The sequence below is a fragment of the Hyperolius riggenbachi genome, chromosome 6 (genome assembly GCF_040937935.1).
Source record: "Hyperolius riggenbachi isolate aHypRig1 chromosome 6, aHypRig1.pri, whole genome shotgun sequence".
In the NCBI taxonomy this organism is placed as follows: Eukaryota; Metazoa; Chordata; class Amphibia; order Anura; family Hyperoliidae; genus Hyperolius; species Hyperolius riggenbachi.
This window is the reverse complement of record NC_090651.1, coordinates 203,104,954-203,123,226: the sequence shown is the minus strand read 5'-3', so window position 1 is coordinate 203,123,226 and position 18,273 is coordinate 203,104,954. Positions and strand designations below refer to the sequence as shown.

At 46.5% G+C, this 18,273-nt stretch overlaps 1 protein-coding gene across 8 annotated transcripts in view; it reads right to left on the bottom strand.

Moving 5' to 3' along the window:
- The window catches only part of FAM118B (family with sequence similarity 118 member B), a 167,643-nt gene that overhangs the window by 96,440 nt on the left and 52,930 nt on the right, over positions 1-18,273 (bottom strand). For 6 of the 8 annotated variants that reach the window (XR_011022084.1, XM_068240307.1, XM_068240312.1 and 3 more), the window contains exons 3-4: positions 1,138-1,199; positions 399-491 (exon numbers count right to left, since the gene is read on the bottom strand). Coding sequence is in view for 7 of the 8 variants with exons in the window: in XM_068240307.1 (XP_068096408.1) it covers positions 399-478 (80 nt within the window). In the remaining variant the exon portion in view is untranslated. Of the gene's footprint in view, positions 1-398; positions 492-866; positions 1,117-1,137; positions 1,200-18,273 lie in introns of those variants that run through there. The other 2 variants (XM_068240309.1, XM_068240310.1) reach the window with 2 other exon arrangements.

Here is an 18,273-nt window from a genome sequence, read left to right as displayed (position 1 = left end):
CTTTTCTCCTGTCGGACTCAATACTACACGGAAGTGGTAAAATTGGTTAATCATTGGTCAATGTAAATTAGATGTGTATACCAGGATTTAAACCTGGTGCACACTTTCAATTTTGATATGCTAATGATTCTAATGTAGTATGAGGGCCAACAATACAATTAAGAGTACATCCTCATACTACATGTAGGTTCTAAAATTGATCAGTCATTGGCCAATCAAAATTGGAAGTGTTCACCAGGCTTTAGGAAATTCATTGGGAAAAAGATGGATGGGATGTGGCTGGACCCATTGTAAACAGGGGTTAGGGTTATGAAAGATCCACTGTATTTAATGATTCCATTTCAAAAGTGCTGACAGTTCAGAATTGTTTCAGAGAGCAGAACACAGTAAATTCTTACCTGGGTTTCTTGGATGGTGGAATATCATCCTCTATTAGTGATGATAATCTCTCCGACTTCAGATTCACTGCAGAAGCCATCTATCCAAGGGAGCTAGAAAATAAAACAATAAAACTCAAGAACAGATTCATTCCAGAAGCCATCTATGACAGGCAGTGAGATAAAACATAAAGCTTTAGATTAGAAAGAAATGTAAAAAGTGCACAGAAACAGAAGTAGTGATTGCTGGTTATTTCTTTTCACCATAGATAGAATAGCAGTTTCTGTTTAACTGTTTTGGAGTTACTAGTCTCATGCCTTTACGCAGAGACTTGTAGTTCCTGGACTTCTCTATGTAACAAGTATGTTTGTGCCTTGTGTGAAATGACAGTTGCTCTACACACCCAGCTGTAATGCTGCTCAATGTCATGGAGTACACAGAAGATCGGATGACACTTACTAAGCGTGGATGTAAGGACGCATTATTACCTTAGTGTGTCAAATCACAGCTCGCCACAAAGTACTAAATCTCAGCAGCCCAGACAGCTTTCTCCCTGATTAAACCTTCAGACAATAAATGACTCTGGGCTGGACATCAGAGATTGCATTTTTGAGATACCAGGGAGACCGGCCAGAACGGGCCAGACGTTGCCATAGCAGCAAAGACAGAAACGCTGAGATGTGGCAAGTGAAAAACAACTTTCCTGTACATAAGTGGTATTACTGTGTCAGCAAGACAGCCAGCTGGAGCAGTGTTTACCTTGCTGGGACCAGTCACTTCCTCTTCCTTGCTGGGAGTGCACTCACTGCATGTGGCCTCTGCTGGAAGACAAAGGAACAAAAGAGTCATGCAAACTCTGCCCTTTCTTGAGCAAGTTGCGGATTTATTTACTCTATCAACATTACATGATCAAACTGTGTACAATTGCTGAATTTTCCTCAATTACCCACACAACCACAGTCAAAACCACCCCTACTTATACAACACAACAGTTTAATGATAATTTGATTCCTTTCCAAATAATTCCCCCATGTTAAAGGGGAACTCTGGTCAAAGCTTTTTATTTCAGTTCAGGACAAAACGTGGAAAGACAAGCATCTCTTTATGGGTTCTGGTGGGAAAAAGCATACTTCCTATTGTTACAGGGAACAATGAAATGAATATTCCCCAACAGGGACACAGACAGCAGTGAAAACCAAACAGCAGTTCTAACTTCTCCCTTTTTTTCCATAACAAATATACAAGATTTTGGTTGAACTTACAATAAATTATTATGAATTTATATAGTGCTGGCATTTTCCACACTACTTTCCCATAATATATCCGGAAACCGTTACTGTTACTAACTGTCCTTCAGAGGACCTCACAATCTAATTCCATCACCAATATTCCAAACCAATATGCTTAGAAGCATGTTTTTGGTGTGTGGAATGAAACTAGAGTGTTTGGAAAAAACCTACCCAAATATGAGAACATACAAATGTGGTGGGTATCCTGGCTGCCCTAGCACTTCAAGAAGAGAATACTAACCACTTAGCCACTGTGCTATTTCAGAACTCTCACTATATGTCACAACATACCACTGACAGACAGAAACTAGGCTTCAGCTCTGACTTCTTCTGATGTCATTGTAGTATCTATACTAAATAGCTCTTAGAGCCAGGGCCGTTTTTAACCGAAGGCGTTGCAGGCCATTGTCTGGAGCGCCATTGGCCCCAGGGAACATGTAAATCAGTGAGACAGAAGGTAACAGCATACATACAGTAGCTACAGAGCCCCAGGAAGTTTGCAGATCAGTGAGATAGAGCCTCAGGCTTCATCCAGAGCACTGAGACAAATATACAAACAGTAGGTGCAGAGCCCCAGGCTGCATGCACAGAGACAGAAGAGTATACATATGGTGTATTACAGCCCAACCCTGCATGCAGCACAGTGAGGCAGAAAGTACAGGTATACATACGACAAGGTCAGGGAGCTTCTCTGGCGTTATTTGTCTATGTGAGGATGTGTGCACAGGTTATATGCACAGGGAAGGAAGCCGGCCCACTGCTCTGGTATATTAAGGGCAAAGGGATGTAACAGGTGGAGTCACCATGTGCTCGAAAGTCTAAGCTGTGATGTAATCTTGTATTCCTTTCTCCCTTACATCATCAGCATATGCTCAGAGAGGCAGCTACTCTTCAGTGGCCTATACTAGCTCCAGAGCAGAGATACAGTAAATACAGTCACTATGGTGAATTAATAAAAGGGTAATGCAGTGAAATCTGTACTCACTTTAATCAATGGCGCTGAATACAGTATTTGGACTAATCCAAAATTGGTCAGAGTTTTAGGGCTAGTTCACACTGAGCAGATTGGCAGCGCTTTGCTGCCAGCGATCAGCAAATCGCTGCTGCTAATGCAAATCAGTGGTAGTGTTCACACTGTAGCGATCACCAGTGATTAGTGATTTGCTGAAATCTCAAACATGGTGCATGCAGCATTTTTGGAGCAATTGCATTTCAGTGTTAAAGGGACTCCGAGCTCAACTAAAAAATGAAAATTGTACTCACCCGGGGCTTTCTCCAGCCCAGTGCTGGTCGGGAGGTCCCACGGCGGCGTCCTGGCTCCTCTCCTAGTCCCCACTCCGGAATGGCTGCCCGGCGGTAGCCCGGCAACACTCGGCCGAGTGTCGGGCTCCTTCTTCCGCGTATGACGCGGCTTTAATCGCGCATGCGCCGTACTTCTATGCCGGCCGCCGTGATGACGCGAGGCGGCCGGCGTGGTGACGTGAGTTTTTTTTTCTTCCTTGTGCTTCTCACTAACCGGAACCACAAGGGGGACGCAGAAAATTTTACGTGCAAAAAGACTGAAGCCTCTTGTAAGAGTGCTTCGGTTTTTCTGCTAGGGACACGGATCGGTGATCGGGAACCATGTTCCCATTCACTGATCCCAGGGCTACCGGGGGACAGCACGGGGGTGCAAGAGCTTGCCGAAGCGCGGCACCGCAGCAGAGCAGCCGCCCGGACGTGAGCTTCCCGTCCGGGTGGCAGAAATGGTTAAAGAGAACCCGAGGTGGCATAGGATAATCCTAATGGGACCCAGAGGCATGTCGTGTGCACAATGACATGCCTCTGGGTCATTGTACCGCCGCTGCAAGCCCCCCCTGCACCCCCTTAAAAGACTGCCAAGCTAGCGACAATCTGCTTGTCGCTAGCTGGCTTTATTTATGTGAGGCTGTCAGTCAGCCTCGTAGCATCTCTGCCTGGATTCCAGACTCCCCCACCGCTCCCCGTCGCTGTTAGCTTCCACCAATAGGAAGCCAAGCCGCGACCCAGGAAGTACTACTGTTCACAGTACTGGGGATGCAGCTTGAGGACGTCATCAAGCCGCGTTCCCAGTACTGTAAACAGTAGCTCGGAGCTGTACGGCGGTAGAGGATGCACGGTCATCGCTGGAGAGAGCCTCCGTGAGTAATCTCCATGCTCATTTCCTAGAGCCATTGGGGAATAAGGAGGTGGGGAGGATCTGAAGGGAAAAATCGGGAAGGAGGGGGTTGGAAACCAGGGGGGGGGGGGGGGGTGTGTATTAAACAACAACAAAAACTTACAAGACTTAAAAATAGGCCAAATAGTTAGGTTCTACTCCTTCCGCGCATCCAAGCCGATCCTTCTATGCTCTGCGCTCTCTGTCTGCCTGCAACATGTGCTGCTCACATATAGAGATGGCCCGAACGGTTCTCCAGCAAACGGTTCCCGGCGAACTTCCAGGATTCGCGATCGCGGAGAACCGCAAACTTTTCCGGAAGTTTGGTTCGCCACTATAATGCACCATTAGGGTTAACTTTGACCCTCTAAATCAGTAAGCGGGCACATTGTAGCAAATCAGGTTACACTCCCTCCTGGAGCCACTCCCCCCCCCCTTATAAAAGGCAGGCACCGCCAGCCATTACACTCGTGTGCCTGCACTAATTAGAGAAGGGACAGTTGCTGTAGACTCTCTCAAAAGGGAAAGATTAGTTAGGATTAGTTAGGCTCTTGTAGGCTTGTTAGCTCACTCCTTGCTGATTTCTTTTTGCGAAAATAGCACCCCACAACAGCTCTTTTGAGAGCTAATCTTGTTCTTGTGATCTATTTTTTTTTCTGTGTGTCCCACTGACACTTGTGTTGCTAATTCATACTGTGTGTGTCCCACTGCCAGCCAGGCCCAGCACATTCAGTGACTACCTGTGTGTGACTGGTTCACATTGTAATACCCAGTACTGCATATACCTACCTGTTGTGTTCAGTGAACCCACCTCTTCACTGCATTTATCTACCTGTTGTGTTCAGTGAACCCACCTCATCACTGCATATACCTACCTGTTGTGTTTAGTGCACTCACCTACCTACGTGAGTGCACGCAGTGTGATATACCACTCCGTGCATAACTGTTAACTGCACCTGTGTGACTGACCATTGTATTAGTCAAGTCAGTGCATACCTTTCACTTCATCCCCCCGATATGGACAAAACGGACAAAACAGGTAGAGGAAGAGGTAGAGGCAGACCCAGAGGAAGGCCACCCGGCAGGTCTGTGCGAGGTCGTGTTGATGTGATTTCGTGCGGCCCTGGCCCAAAGTACAGTGCTCAGAAGAAGTCACATGCCATCAACTCCCAAGATTGTCAGGTGTGGTTGACTATTTAACACAGAACACCTCATCTTCCGCAGCCACCAGCACTACTACAAGCACCACATTCGCTGCATTTAACACTTCGCAGGAGTTATTTGGTGGTGAAATCCCTGATTCACAGCCACTACTGCTACAACAAGATGAAGGCGCTAAGCAAGTTACACCACCTCATGTGTGAGTTAGGCGACACTATGAACGTAATGTGTGAGGAGAAGGATGATAAAGTACCTGCTGTTGGTGCAGTTTTGGAGGTGTCTGAGGCAAGCGAAGCTGGGCAGGATGATTATGATGATTATGATGATACGGATCCCACATGGGTTCCTAAGAGACAAGATGACCAAGTGGACAGTTCAGAGGGGGAGTCAGAGAGGAGTAGGAGGAGACGAGTTCCTAAAAGAAGAAGGGGAGCTCATCTTCAGAAACAGCTGGTGGCAGTGTCCGGCGCCATGTATCGCCACCTATGTACAGCCAGCCAACATGCCCTTCAACGTCAGCTGTTGATGCCACCATAGTGCCATCCCCCCAGGGGGGCTCAGCGGTTTGGAAATTTTTTAATGTGTCTGCCTCAGATCGGAGCAATGCCATCTGTTGTCTCTGCCTCCAAAAATTGAGCCGTGGAAAGGCCAACACTCACGTAGGGACAACTCACGTAGGGACAAGTGCACATGGAGAAAAGGCACAAACTGCAATGGGAAGAACACCTGAGCAAAAGCAGCACACAAAAGAAAAGCCACCCTCCTTCTCCTCTTCCTCCTTCAGGTGCAGCATCTTCAGCCACTTTCTCCCTTGCACCTTCACAGCCACCCTCCTCCACTCCGCCTCTGCCCTTGAGCGGTTTCTGCTCCTCTGCCCACAGCAGCCAGGTGTCCGTGAAGGAAATCTTTGAGCGGAAGAAGCCAATTTCTGCTAGTCACCCCCTTGCCCGGCATCTGACAGCTGGCGTGGCGGAACTGTTAGCTCGCCAGCTGTTACCATATAAGCTGGTGGACTCTGAGGCCTTCCGTAAATTTGTGGCCATTGGGACACGCAGTGGAAGATGCCAGGCCGCAATTATTTCTCTAAAAAGGCGATACCCAAACTGTACCGTGAAGTGGAGAGGCAAGTGGTGTCATCTCTGGCACACATCGTTGGGTCAAGGGTCCACCTGACCACGGATGCCTGGTCTGCCAAGCACGGTCAGGGCCATTACATTACTTACACAGCCCATTGGGTCAACCTGGTGACCGATAGCAAACAGGGAGTACGTGGCTGTGCAGCAGACCAACTTGTGACACCTCCACGGCTTGCAGGCAGGCCTCCTGCCACCTCCTCTCCGCCTGCTATATCCTCTTCGCTGTTGTCATCCTCCTCCTCCTCGGCTGGTGCCACAATCTCCTCTCCAGCTACACAGCCCCAGCTCCCCAGGGCCTAGGCTGCATGCCAGGTACGACGGTGTAACGCCATCTTAGACATGTCTTGCCTCCAAGCGGAGAGTCACACTGGAGCAGCTCTCCTGGCTGCTCTTAACAAACAGGTGGATCAGTGGCTGACCCCGCACCAGCTGGAGATCGGCAACGTGGTGTGTGACAACGGCAGCAATCTCCTTTCCGCTTTGAATTTGGGAAAGCTGACACATGTACCCTGCATGGCACATGTGCTCAATCTAGTCATTCAAAGATTTGTGTCAAAGTACCCAGGCTTAGAGGACGTCCTGAAGCAGGCCAGGAAGTTGTGTGGGCATTTCAGGCGGTCTTACACGGCCATGGCACGCTTTGCGGACATTCAGCGGAGAAACAACTTGCCGGTAAGACGCTTGATATGTGACAGCCCGACTCGCTGGAATTCAACCCTGGTCATGTTCTCTCACCTGCTAGAACAGGAGAAACCCGTCACCCAGTACCTGTACAATTACAGTAAAAGGACACAATCTGGGGAGATGGGGATGTTGTGGCCCAACAACTGGACACTGATGTGAAATGCATGCAGACTCATGCGGCCGTTTGAGGAGGCGACCAACCTGGTGAGTCGCAGTGAAGGCACCATCAGCGACTTGATCCCGTACGCTTACTTCCTGGAGCGTGCCGTGCGTAGTGTGGTGGATCAAGCTGTGGAGGAGCGTGAAGAGGAACAGTTACGGCAGGAACAGTTGTGGGAGCCATTTTCATCAGAACCAGATGTTTCCTCAACACCTGCGGCAGCACAGAGGGGGGAGGAGGAGAAAGAGTCATGTGGGGAAAAGGAGTCAGACTCGGATGATGAGGAAGGTGTTTCTGTGGAGGAGGAGGCGGCGGCGGCAGAAGAACAACCGCAGCAGGTGTCGCAGGGGGCTTGTGCTGCTCAACGTTTCCGTGGTATTTTTCGTGGCTGGGGAGGGGGGGGGGAGGAGGACTTATCTGACGTCACTGAGGAAGAGCAAGAGGAGATGGATAGTACGTCTGGATCCAGCTTTGTGCAGATGGCTTCTTTCATGCTGTCCAGCCTGTTGAGGGACCCCCCCGTATAAAAAAACTCAAGGGGAATGACATGTACTGGGTGGCCACGCTACTAGACCCTCGGGGTATAGGCACAAAGTGGCGGACATGTTACCAACTCACCTGAAGGCAGAAAGGATGCAGCACATGCAGAACAAGCTGGCAATTATGCTTTACAATGCGTATAAGGGTGATGTCACAGCACAACGCAATAAAGGTACCACTGTCAGTAATCCTTCTCCCATGTCCACATGGCAAGGACAGGACACACCAGCGATCTCATGGTGATGTCGGAAATGCAGACATTCTTTAGTCCAACGCCTCGCAATAGCCCTTCCGGATCCACCCTCCACCAACACCTGGACCGGCAGGTAGCCGACTACCTGGCCTTAAGTGTGGATGTAGACACTGTGAGCAGCGATGAACCCTTGGACTACTGGGTGCGCAGGCTTGACCTGTGGCCAGAGCTGTCCCAATTTGCCATCCAACTTCTGTCTTACCCTGCCTCAAGCATCCTGCCGCCTAAGTCACAAAAGTGTTCAGTACCTGACCTTTATCAAAATGAATGAGGGATGGATCCCGGAGGGCTCCTACCCGCCCGAAGACTAAGTCAGTCCCCACACACAGCATCTCTGCCTGCAGGCCACTTGCCTTCTCCGTCACCACCAACAGGGTCCAGGACTCCAGGCGGATTCCTGAATTTTTAAGGCCGCTGCTAGCAGCGGCTGCTATACTAATTTTTCTGGTCAGTGTACATGCCTGCCTAATTTTTCTGGCTGCACTGCATCTGCAACAACAAAACAAAAGGCATGTACATGTGCCCATTCTCCTTCGTGATCATTACCTTGCCACGGTGAAGGGGCTTGCGTAGCACAATAAAGCAATAACCGCCGGCTATATGAGTGTCTCGGGGGGTGGCACACCAAAGATAATAAGGTTGTTGCTTCATTGTGGACAGACCAAATTTGATCAGCTGGACAGTCACTGTTGTTCTATCATTGAGCTACCACAGCCCGGCGACCATATGGGCTTGAAACCCGCCACGGCCTGCACTCTCGCCATGGTGCGCACCAGTCCAGCACGGCCGTCAATACGCAAACAGCTGTTTGCGGTGCGTTACACAGCGAGTTTAGTGTGTCATTGTGAAGCAGTACTCTAATTACACTCCCTGAATGATGTATACACATGGAAGATGTTTTAAAGCACTTTAGGCCTGCAATTTAGCATTGAGGGCCCTTTTCCACTAGCAATCGCAATCACAAATCACAAACGCCAGCGATTGCGATTGTGATTTTTCATTAATTCTGTTATGCGATTGCGATTTGCGATTTTCATTGCATTGCATTATCATTGTAAAAATCGCTCCAGCAAGCGATTGCGATTTGCGATTAGCGATTTCCAAATCGAATCACTGTAGTGGAAAATACTTCTCGTGATTTCTTTGATAAAGTAACAACCCTAGCGATTTAAAAATCACTAGCGATTTGCGATTTTGCGATTCAGCAATCACAATCGCTCTAGTGGAAAAGGGCCCTGAATGTGATTTCTGCCCTTAAAATGCTGCTTTGCGTCAAATCCAGATTTTTCCCCGGGACTTTTGGCATGTATCCCACTCCGCCATGCCCCCCTCCAGGTGTTAGACCCCTTGAAACATCTTTTCCATCACTTTTGTGGCCAGCATAATTTTTTCTAGTTTTAAAGTTCGCCTCCCTATTGAAGTCTATTGCGGTTTGCGAAAGTTTGCGCAAACCAAACTTTCGCGAACCCGGTTTGCGATCCGAAAATCGGAGGTTCGGGCCATCTCTACTCACATAATAGTCGGGAAAATACCGTATTTGTTTAACTGATTTCCGCATGAATAGCTCTCAAATTACCACGTTTTCTCCCTGGGTCGGTAATTTACCAAACTTCATCCACAGGCAGAAAAATGTACCAGAATGGTTTTTTAAATAAATAATGAATGCAGTATTTTACCGACTATTATCTATATACCGCACACCTCTACCAGAATTGAGACCAATGTGTCTACACCCATGTTTAATACTGGGAATGGGTGATACCTTCTCCATCAAATATGGCTAGTTTAGTTGATGCCAAAGAGCTCAACTTTGGTCTTAACTGAACATAACACTTTTAACCAGTTCACCTCTAATGCTAGGTCCACACTATGAGATTTTCTGACAGATTTGCTGCCAGATCGATAATTTCTAACATGTCCGATCTGATTTCCGATCATTATCCGATCGATTTCTGATAGAAGTAAATGGAAATCAATCGGAAATCGATCGAAAAATGACATGTTGGAAATAATCGATCTGACAGTAAATCTGCCAGAAAATCTCATCGTGTGTACCTAGCATAAATCGTTTAGATGTACATTGACAAACTGCAGACAGGCCTGCACATTTGCTGTCTTGAGCAGGGGGACCTTGCGGGCTCTGCAAGATTTGAGTCCTTCAAGGCATAGTGTGTAAACAAGTGTTTTCTTGGTGACTATGGTCCCACCTGCCTTGATATAATTGACAAATTCCCCCCATGTAGTCCTGGGCTGCTTCAGCTCATGATCATTGGTCAGGTGAAATCTTGCATGGAGCCACAGCCCAAGGGAGAGTGGCAGATATTTTGTGTCCCTTCCTTTTACAAATTATTGCACCAACTGTTGTCACCTTCTCTTCAAGCTGCTTGGCAACAGTCTTGTAGGCCAAGCGCAGCCTTGTGCAGGTCTACAATTATGTTCCTAACATTCTTGAACACCTCTTTGGTTTTGGCCTATGTGACTAGTTTGGAATCTGATTGATTGCCTCTGTGGGCAGGTGTCTTTTATACAGGTACTGTAACAAACAGAGGGTGCTTCTAACCAGCTAATTAGTGTGGCTTTATTCTGGGTGCCCTAAATATCAAGGTGTCGAACTCCCCTCCTCTTACTCGAGTGTCATAGATTTAAGATCCCCTTTTAGTGTGAGTGTGTCAGCCTACCCATCTCGTAATATCTGTGTGTTTACTGTTTTATGATCTTAAAGTGTCAGTGTGTCATTGTTTTATGATTTTTGATTTGACATTTACACTTGGGAAAGAGTCAAAGGACAACAGCATACTGAGACTTAAAGAAGCAGTGTAACTGCATAGCGTAGAATGCAGTAAATTATTCAGGATACCCATTTTTATGTTAATTTTCCTAGTTTCAGCACCAGAAATACTTCTAATAACTATAAATTAATGTATACTAGAATTTAACCCTGCCCTACCAGTGATGCTTAGCCTAGGTTGGTTAGCTATGCAGAATCCCCCCCCCCCATCATTCTGGGAGTCCAGGTATATTTTGTACTGGCTTCGGAATTCTCAGTAACCAAACATTTTGCGGAGAACCTCTGACAGGACTAAAGAGGTCGGCACCTGTGATAAATTTCAGAATGTAAATCAGGGTGAGAAAAAAATTTCAATGGGCAGACAAGATAATTTATAAATTAATATTGTGAAGAAGAAAAAGGAATTATATTCATTATATTATTTTCACTACATTTCCTCCTTAAAGTAAACCTGAGACAAATACAGCACAAGGCTTTATACTTACTTTGGGCTTTCTACAGCCCCCTGTAGTCCACTGGCTCCCATGGTGTCTTCCATTCCCCTACTTGCAGCCCTGGCAGTCACTAACTATTGCGCATGCGTGGCCCTGCGTGTCTGAAAGTTACAAGCCTTAACTAACTGCGCAGGCACAGAACATGCCTGCCGATGGGAGCGAGACTGAGAAGCCACAGAGCTGCGCATGTGCAGTAGTCTCTGACTAGCTCAGTTAGGGACGTTACCGGGGCAGACAGCGGTGGAACGGACAGGATCTAAAGTAAACTTTAAAGGTGATACCCAAAGTGGGAAAAAAATGACAGCTACTTACCCAGGGCTTCCTCCAGCCCCTAGCTGCTGCTATGCCCCTTGCTGCAGCTCCACTCTCAGCAGCTGGCTCCTGGTCCCCGACGGTTCCTCGTCAGGTCGTCCTCCACTGCGCCTGTACGAGCGCCGCTGTCAATCACTCGCACGTGGTGTGGAGTATAAATGATCTAGTCTGCCTGTCACTGATGAGCTGTGAAAATAATGCAATCGGTTTTCTGCACCGATTGTGATCAACGGTACAATTCCAATGAATTGTATGAATGCAATTCACTTGGGGTTGTTTGTGTTTGTCTGACATTGGCCTCAATTCACTAAGATCATGCTGGAGATAATAAGGCAAGAGAAAACTTGCCACCACGCAGTAAGAGAGTTATCTTATCTCTTCATTCCTTAAGTTACCTCCTCTGTAGTTAATTTACCTCCTCTGTAGTTAATTTACCTCCTCTGTAGTTATTTTCACACGCAGTTAATTAACAGCCTGTCTAACTCTGGAGTTATTTTAAGGATTGAAGAGTTAACTTAAAGACAGAAGAGTTAACTTTAGGTTTGCCTGAGGTAAAATGTTTCCTGAATACGACATGCCTCATCACCATGGTGATCACTCTAGAAACGTTATTAAAGACAGGAGATAAGCTTAGTGAATTGAGGCCATTGGCCTCAATTCACTAAGATCATGCTGGAGATAATAAGGCAAGAGTAAACTTACCTCCACACAGTGAGAGAGTTATCTTTTCTCTTCATTCCTTAAGTTACCTCCTCTGTAGTTAATTTACCTCCTCTGTAGTTATTTTCACACGCAGTTAATTAACAGCCTGTCTAACTCTGGAGATTTTTTAAGGATTGTAGAGTTAACTTAAAGGACTTCCGAGGCCAAAATCCGGGCCCAAAACATAAAAAAAGTTAGCTACCTTCATGGCTTTGTAAGGCACGGAGGACGCCGTCCGCGCCCTCCGTGCCGTTCCGCCTGGTCCCCTCTGGTGAATAGCCCCCCGAAAGGCTGCGACCCCACGGTCCGGGTCGGCATCTTCTGCCCCTATAAAGATGGCCGCCGGAGCTGGCCACGGCTGCGCAGTCCGCATAGCCGCTACTGCGGCTGCGCAGCTCTAGGGCCAACCCTCCGATCCACGCTGCCTGTTACGTGATCGGGGGGTTGGCCCTAGAGCTGCGCAGCCGCAGTAGCGGCTATGCGGACTGCGCAGCCGTGGCCAGCTCCGGCGGCCATCTTTATAGGGGCAGAAGATGCCGACCCGGACCGTGGGGTCGCAGCCTTTCGGGGGGCTATTCACCAGAGGGGACCAGGCGGAACGGCACGGAGGGCGCGGACGGCGTCCTCCGTGCCTTACAAAGCCATGAAGGTAGCTAACTTTTTTTATGTTTTGGGCCCGGATTTTGGCCTCGGAAGTCCTTTAAAGACAGAAGAGTTAACTTTAGGTTTGCCTGAGGTAAAAGGTTTCCTGAATACTACATGCCTTATCACCATGGTAACAACTCTAGAAACGTTATTAAAGACAGGAGATAAGCTTAGTGAATTGAGGCCATTGTCTTTGAAACCTGGCTATTATGCTGGGGATACATGGTATGGTTTTTGCTAAGAATCATTCCGATAGATGCCTTCGAAGATAAAATTCCGACATGTCTGATGTTCCGCTCGATTCTTTTCCACTTGATTTCTCATAGAAGTAAATGGAAAAAAGATAAGAAAAACGAGTGGAAGATAAGAGAATAGAGTAGAAAATCGAATGGCTAATAGATCGCGCGCCGAATCGAACGCAAAAAACGTAACGTGTATTCCCAGCATTAGAGCTCTTCACATGTACCTGTGACAACATAAACAGGGTTAATTAGCCTTGTTAGTTGATAGATAAGTTGATGGATAAGTCAGGAGATCCACAGCAGGGGGGCCTATTCAAAAACTAGGATCTCGAAGACATTCTGGCACCAGCCCAGCATGACTCCTAGTGTGAGAAGCTTCTGTTGGAAGCATACCCAGTAATTTTTTGGTAAGATTTTAGCAGAAGGCCACCGACTAGCTCTACGACAATAACACATTCAAGCGCAGATTAAATTGTGCACATTTAAGATATCGTGGAAGTTCATAGCTTTTTCCAAAGCTGAGATATTAATTTTGTTGCAACTAATTGGGCTAGACTATTGGTCTTTGGTCTCTATGGAACCAACCGAATCCCCTGTGTATAAATGTGTTATCAGCATAAATATGTCATTTATTGTTTATGAATTACAGCATTCCACAGTTTAAACCTAAAATCTCCCTCCATGGAGACGAACTGTGATCGGTTTGTAAACCGGAATCGGCAGGCTTCATCCCACCCCAAAACTAGCTTAAATAAAACCAAGATGCATGCATGCACCCTTTTGTGTCATGGAATGTTATTAATTCAATTGCTTGCACACTGTTAGAAATGTATACATTTTAGTCATCCTGTTAAATCAAATTGTAATCAGCAGTGCTGTATCTTGTATCAGTGTTCATATTTTCATGTACCGTATATACTCGCATATAAGCCGACCCGCATATAAGCCGACCCCCCAACTTTTCCCTGAAAACCAGGGAAAAATGATTGACCCCCATATAAGCCGGGGGTAGGAAATGCTGGCCGCCTTATTCCCCGAGTGTGTCCCAGTATAGCTAGTAAAGTGCCCAGTATGGGTAGGTAGTGCCCCAGTATAGCTAGTATAGTGCCCAGTATAGCTAGTATAGTGCTCAGTATAGCTAGTAAAGTGCCCCAGTTTAGCTAGTATAGTGCCCAGTACAGCTAGTATAGTGCTCAGTATAGCTAGTAAAGTGCCCCAGTTTAGCTAGTATAGTGCTCAGTATAGCTAGTAAAGTGCCCCAGTTTAGCTAGTATAGTGCTCAGTATAGCTAGTATAGTGCTCAGTATAGCTAGTAAAGTGTCCCAGTTTAGCTAGTATAGTGCTCAGTATAGCTAGTATAGTGCCCCAGTTTAGCTAGTATAGTGCCCCAGTTTAGCTAGTATAGTGCTCAGTATAGCTAGTATAGTGCTCAGTATAGCTAGTATAGTGCTCAGTATAGCTAGTATAGTGCTCAGTATAGTGCCCCAGTTTAGCTAGTATAGTGCTCAGTATAGCTAGTATAGTGCTCAGTATAGCTAGTATAGTGCTCAGTATAGCTAGTATAGTGCTCAGTATAGCTAGTATAGTGCTCAGTATAGCTAGTAAAGTGTGCCAGTTTAGCTAGTATAGTGCTCAGTATAGTGCTCAGTATAGCTAGTATTGTGCCCAGTATAGCTAGTATAGTGCCCCAGTTTAGCTAGTGTAGTGCCCCAGTTTAGCTAGTATAGTGCTCAGTATAGCTAGTAAAGTGTCCCAGTTTAGCTAGTATAGTGCTCAGTATAGCTAGTATAGTGCTCAGTATAGCTAGTATAGTGCTCAGTATAGCTAGTATAGTGCCCCAGTTTAGCTAGTATAGTGCTCAGTATAGCTAGTATAGTGCCCCAGTTTAGCGCTCAGTATAGCTAGTAAAGTGCCCCAGTTCAGCCAGTACAGTCCCCGCTCCCCCCATGGCCGCCGCCGCCGCCGCTATTACCTGGCGCATCTTCTATTTCCCTCTCCGTGCTTGTAAACATGCACAGCAGCGCGCCCGGCGCTGCTACTGTGATGAGAGGCGAGCCAGGAAAGAGCGGTTCCCATAGTAACAGGAAGCCGTGCTCTTTCCTGCCTCCTGCCTCGTCACAGTAGCAGCGCCGGGCGCGCTGCTGTGAATGTTTACAAGCACGGAGAGGGAAATAGAAGATGCGCCAGGTAATAGCAGCGGCGGCGGCCATGGGGGGAGCGGGGACCCGCGGAACAGCGGAGGGGGGGGTACCCGCGGACCAACATGACTCGCATACAAGCCGAACCCCCAACTTTTGGCCCCCTTTTTGGGGGTCAAAAATTCGGCTTGTATGCGAGTATATACGGTATATCATTGTCTGTATCATTATGTATCCCTTGTTTGTTTTCTTACATTGTACAGCGCCACGGAATATGTTGGCGCTTTATAAATAAATAAATAATAATAATAATGCAGGGAGGAGGAGGAGTTCTCTCATTTTCCATCTGATCGGAACCAGCTGGAGGACCTTTGATGCTAGGCTCCCTGTTGCCTTCATTCTAGACTAAAACAAAGGACTTTGACTTTCTTCCACACAAAAGGACATATTTCTTCAAAAACCATTTATTGTTTCTTCAGTATCCATTTTTATTTGTTTTGCCTTTTTTTTTTATTTTACGCTGGGCTATTCTTCTCTATAATTGTCACTCTTAATGATTTTCTGTATATATTAATTATTTATATTGCATTTATAATAAAACAACTTTCAAGTAATTTTTTTGGCTACAAACCTTTTCAGCCAACCAAAAAGAATCCTAGCCTTTCTGAAGATTCACTACCCTGAAGTACTGTATTGATAGCCAGAGTAGTGTGTTCTAACCATTTTTTTATTCGCAGATTTAGAATAGTTAGAGCGGTTTTCGCTTTTCTGGTTAAAAGGGATGGTGGCAACCCGTTTGTAACATATTGTGTAAGTAAAGTGTTTCTGTAGCTCGCAAGCTCCCTTCTAGCCTGTCTGCTGCCAAATTCCGGTGGTTCCAGTGCACAGATTACATCCTTGGGGTTGGATGGTCTGTGGGTTGAAATAGATTGGAAGGCACTAGGGGGTATATGACACTGCCCATTGTATTTTTTTTCTCACCCCGATTTACATTCTGAAATTTATCACAGGTGCTGACTTCTTTAGTCCTGTCAGGTGATCTCTGCAAAATGTTTGGTTACTGAGAATTCTGAAGCCAGTAAAAAATATAACTGGACTCCCAGAATGATGGGGGGGATTCTGCATAGCTAAACAGCCTAGGCTAAGCATAGCTAAACAGCCTAGGCTAAGGATAGTGACATACTGCATAATATTATTAATAATTTGCATAGTGCCACCATCTTCTGTGATAATGTGATATATCTTGGCTGTGCCAACACATAGCACCAACTAAATGGGATATAGATGGAACATTAGACTTACAGAAGACTTTGGGAGTACTGGTTGATAAGAAACTGTATTTAGTGCCAAGCAGCATCATTGAAGGCAAGTTAAACACTGGCATGCATAATACGCTAAAGCATGAAATGCAAGTACAGTATTCTACGCCCTCTGTATAAATCATTTGTGAGGCCACATATGGGTATGTGACACAGCTTTGGGCACCACACCAAAGTTACGCCAGTAAAGCTTAAAGTGACTCTGTAACAAAAATTACAACGTTTTTTCTTCCATCCTACAAGTTCCTAAACCTATTCTAATGTGTTGTGGCTTACTGCAGCACTTCATACTATCACTGTCTCTGTAATAAATCAATGTATCTTTCCCCTGTCAGACTTGTCGGCCTGTGTCTGGAAGGCTGCCAACTCTTCCGTGCTGGTCTGTTCCTCTATGCACACTCCAGTGTGTGTGTTATTTACAAAAGCCTGCAGCGTCTCTGCTATCTTATCAGTGATAGAAGAGAGCTGGATAAAAATCCTCCTCTGTTAGGCCCGGTTCACACTTGCGGTGGCCCTCCGGAATCGCCGTGCCGGAGCCGCACCGCTTGCAGAACGGACGGAACGGACGCACGGCATAGCAATGAAAGCCTATGCGTCCGTTCACATGCGTCCGTTCTGCCGAACCGGAGCCGGACCGGATCCGGGCCGGATCCGGACTCCGGACTCCGTTCCAACATGCGCTATTTTTTCATCCGGCTCCTCCGGCAGCCGTATCTGGGGCGGAGCCGGACTGCACCATCCGGCCAATACAAACCAATGGGAACCGGAGAGCGCACAACACACTGGCTGAGAAATCCGGATGTTCTACCCCACTTCCTATGGGGATTGTTGCGGCGATATTGGATGGGGACACATGGGCAAGCATTTTGGAGTGGCGCAGCACAGCTGGATCCGGATCCGGAGATGTTGGCAGCATGTCGCAGGTGGAGGTGAGTGCTAAACAGCAGAGGGCCTGATTCCACAGGTCACCCTTCTGCTGACCTCCCAGACCCTAACATTTTTTTTGTTTTTAACGTTACTTTTGCCAAACGGATCCGGATCGCATCCTGATGGACACCTGATGCAACCTGACCGGATCCGGATCGGATCCGGATCAGAACCGTACGGTTCCGATCCGGATCCGGTCCGGATCCGGTCAGGTCATCCGGTCCGTTTGGCAAACAACCGCAAGTGTGAACGGGGCCTTAGGCTGTGAAAGGAGCTGGATTGTCACATACTGAGGAATTAACCACATAGGCAGAGCTGTCTGCAGGAAGCCTGTCACTTCAGTGGGTGAGAGCTGAAGGGGTCAGAAGGTAAACACACACAAGTGATCTCTTGAAGGCTGTATACAGCCTGCTTGTGTATGGATGTATTTTCTATGTGTGGACATACTGTACATCAATCTACTTCCTGTTTTGGTGGCCATTTTGTTTGTTTATAAACAAACTTTTTAAAACTGTTTTTTACTACTTTTAATGTGGCGGGGAGCGGCGAAATTGTGACAGAGGGTAATAGGAGATATCCCCTAACGCACTGGTATGTTTACTTTTGTGCGATTTTAACAATACAGATTCTCTTTTTAAAAAAAAAAAAAGAAAAAAAAAAAAGGTACAAAACTGGGCAAGTACATTTTCCAAAGGGTTGGAAGGTCTCACTTAGCAAGAAAAGTTAGACGAACTAGGTTTATTTAGCTTGTAAAAGAGACTACTTAGAGGGAACCTAATCAACATGTATAAATACATCACAGGTTAATATAAAAACTTGGCAAATAAGCTCTTAAGCCCTATATCCTAAAGGCTGGTTCTTACTCTGATCACAAAATGCTATGCAAATAAGATTTTGCAGTGACTGCGATTTCTGTTTGAAGTAACAAG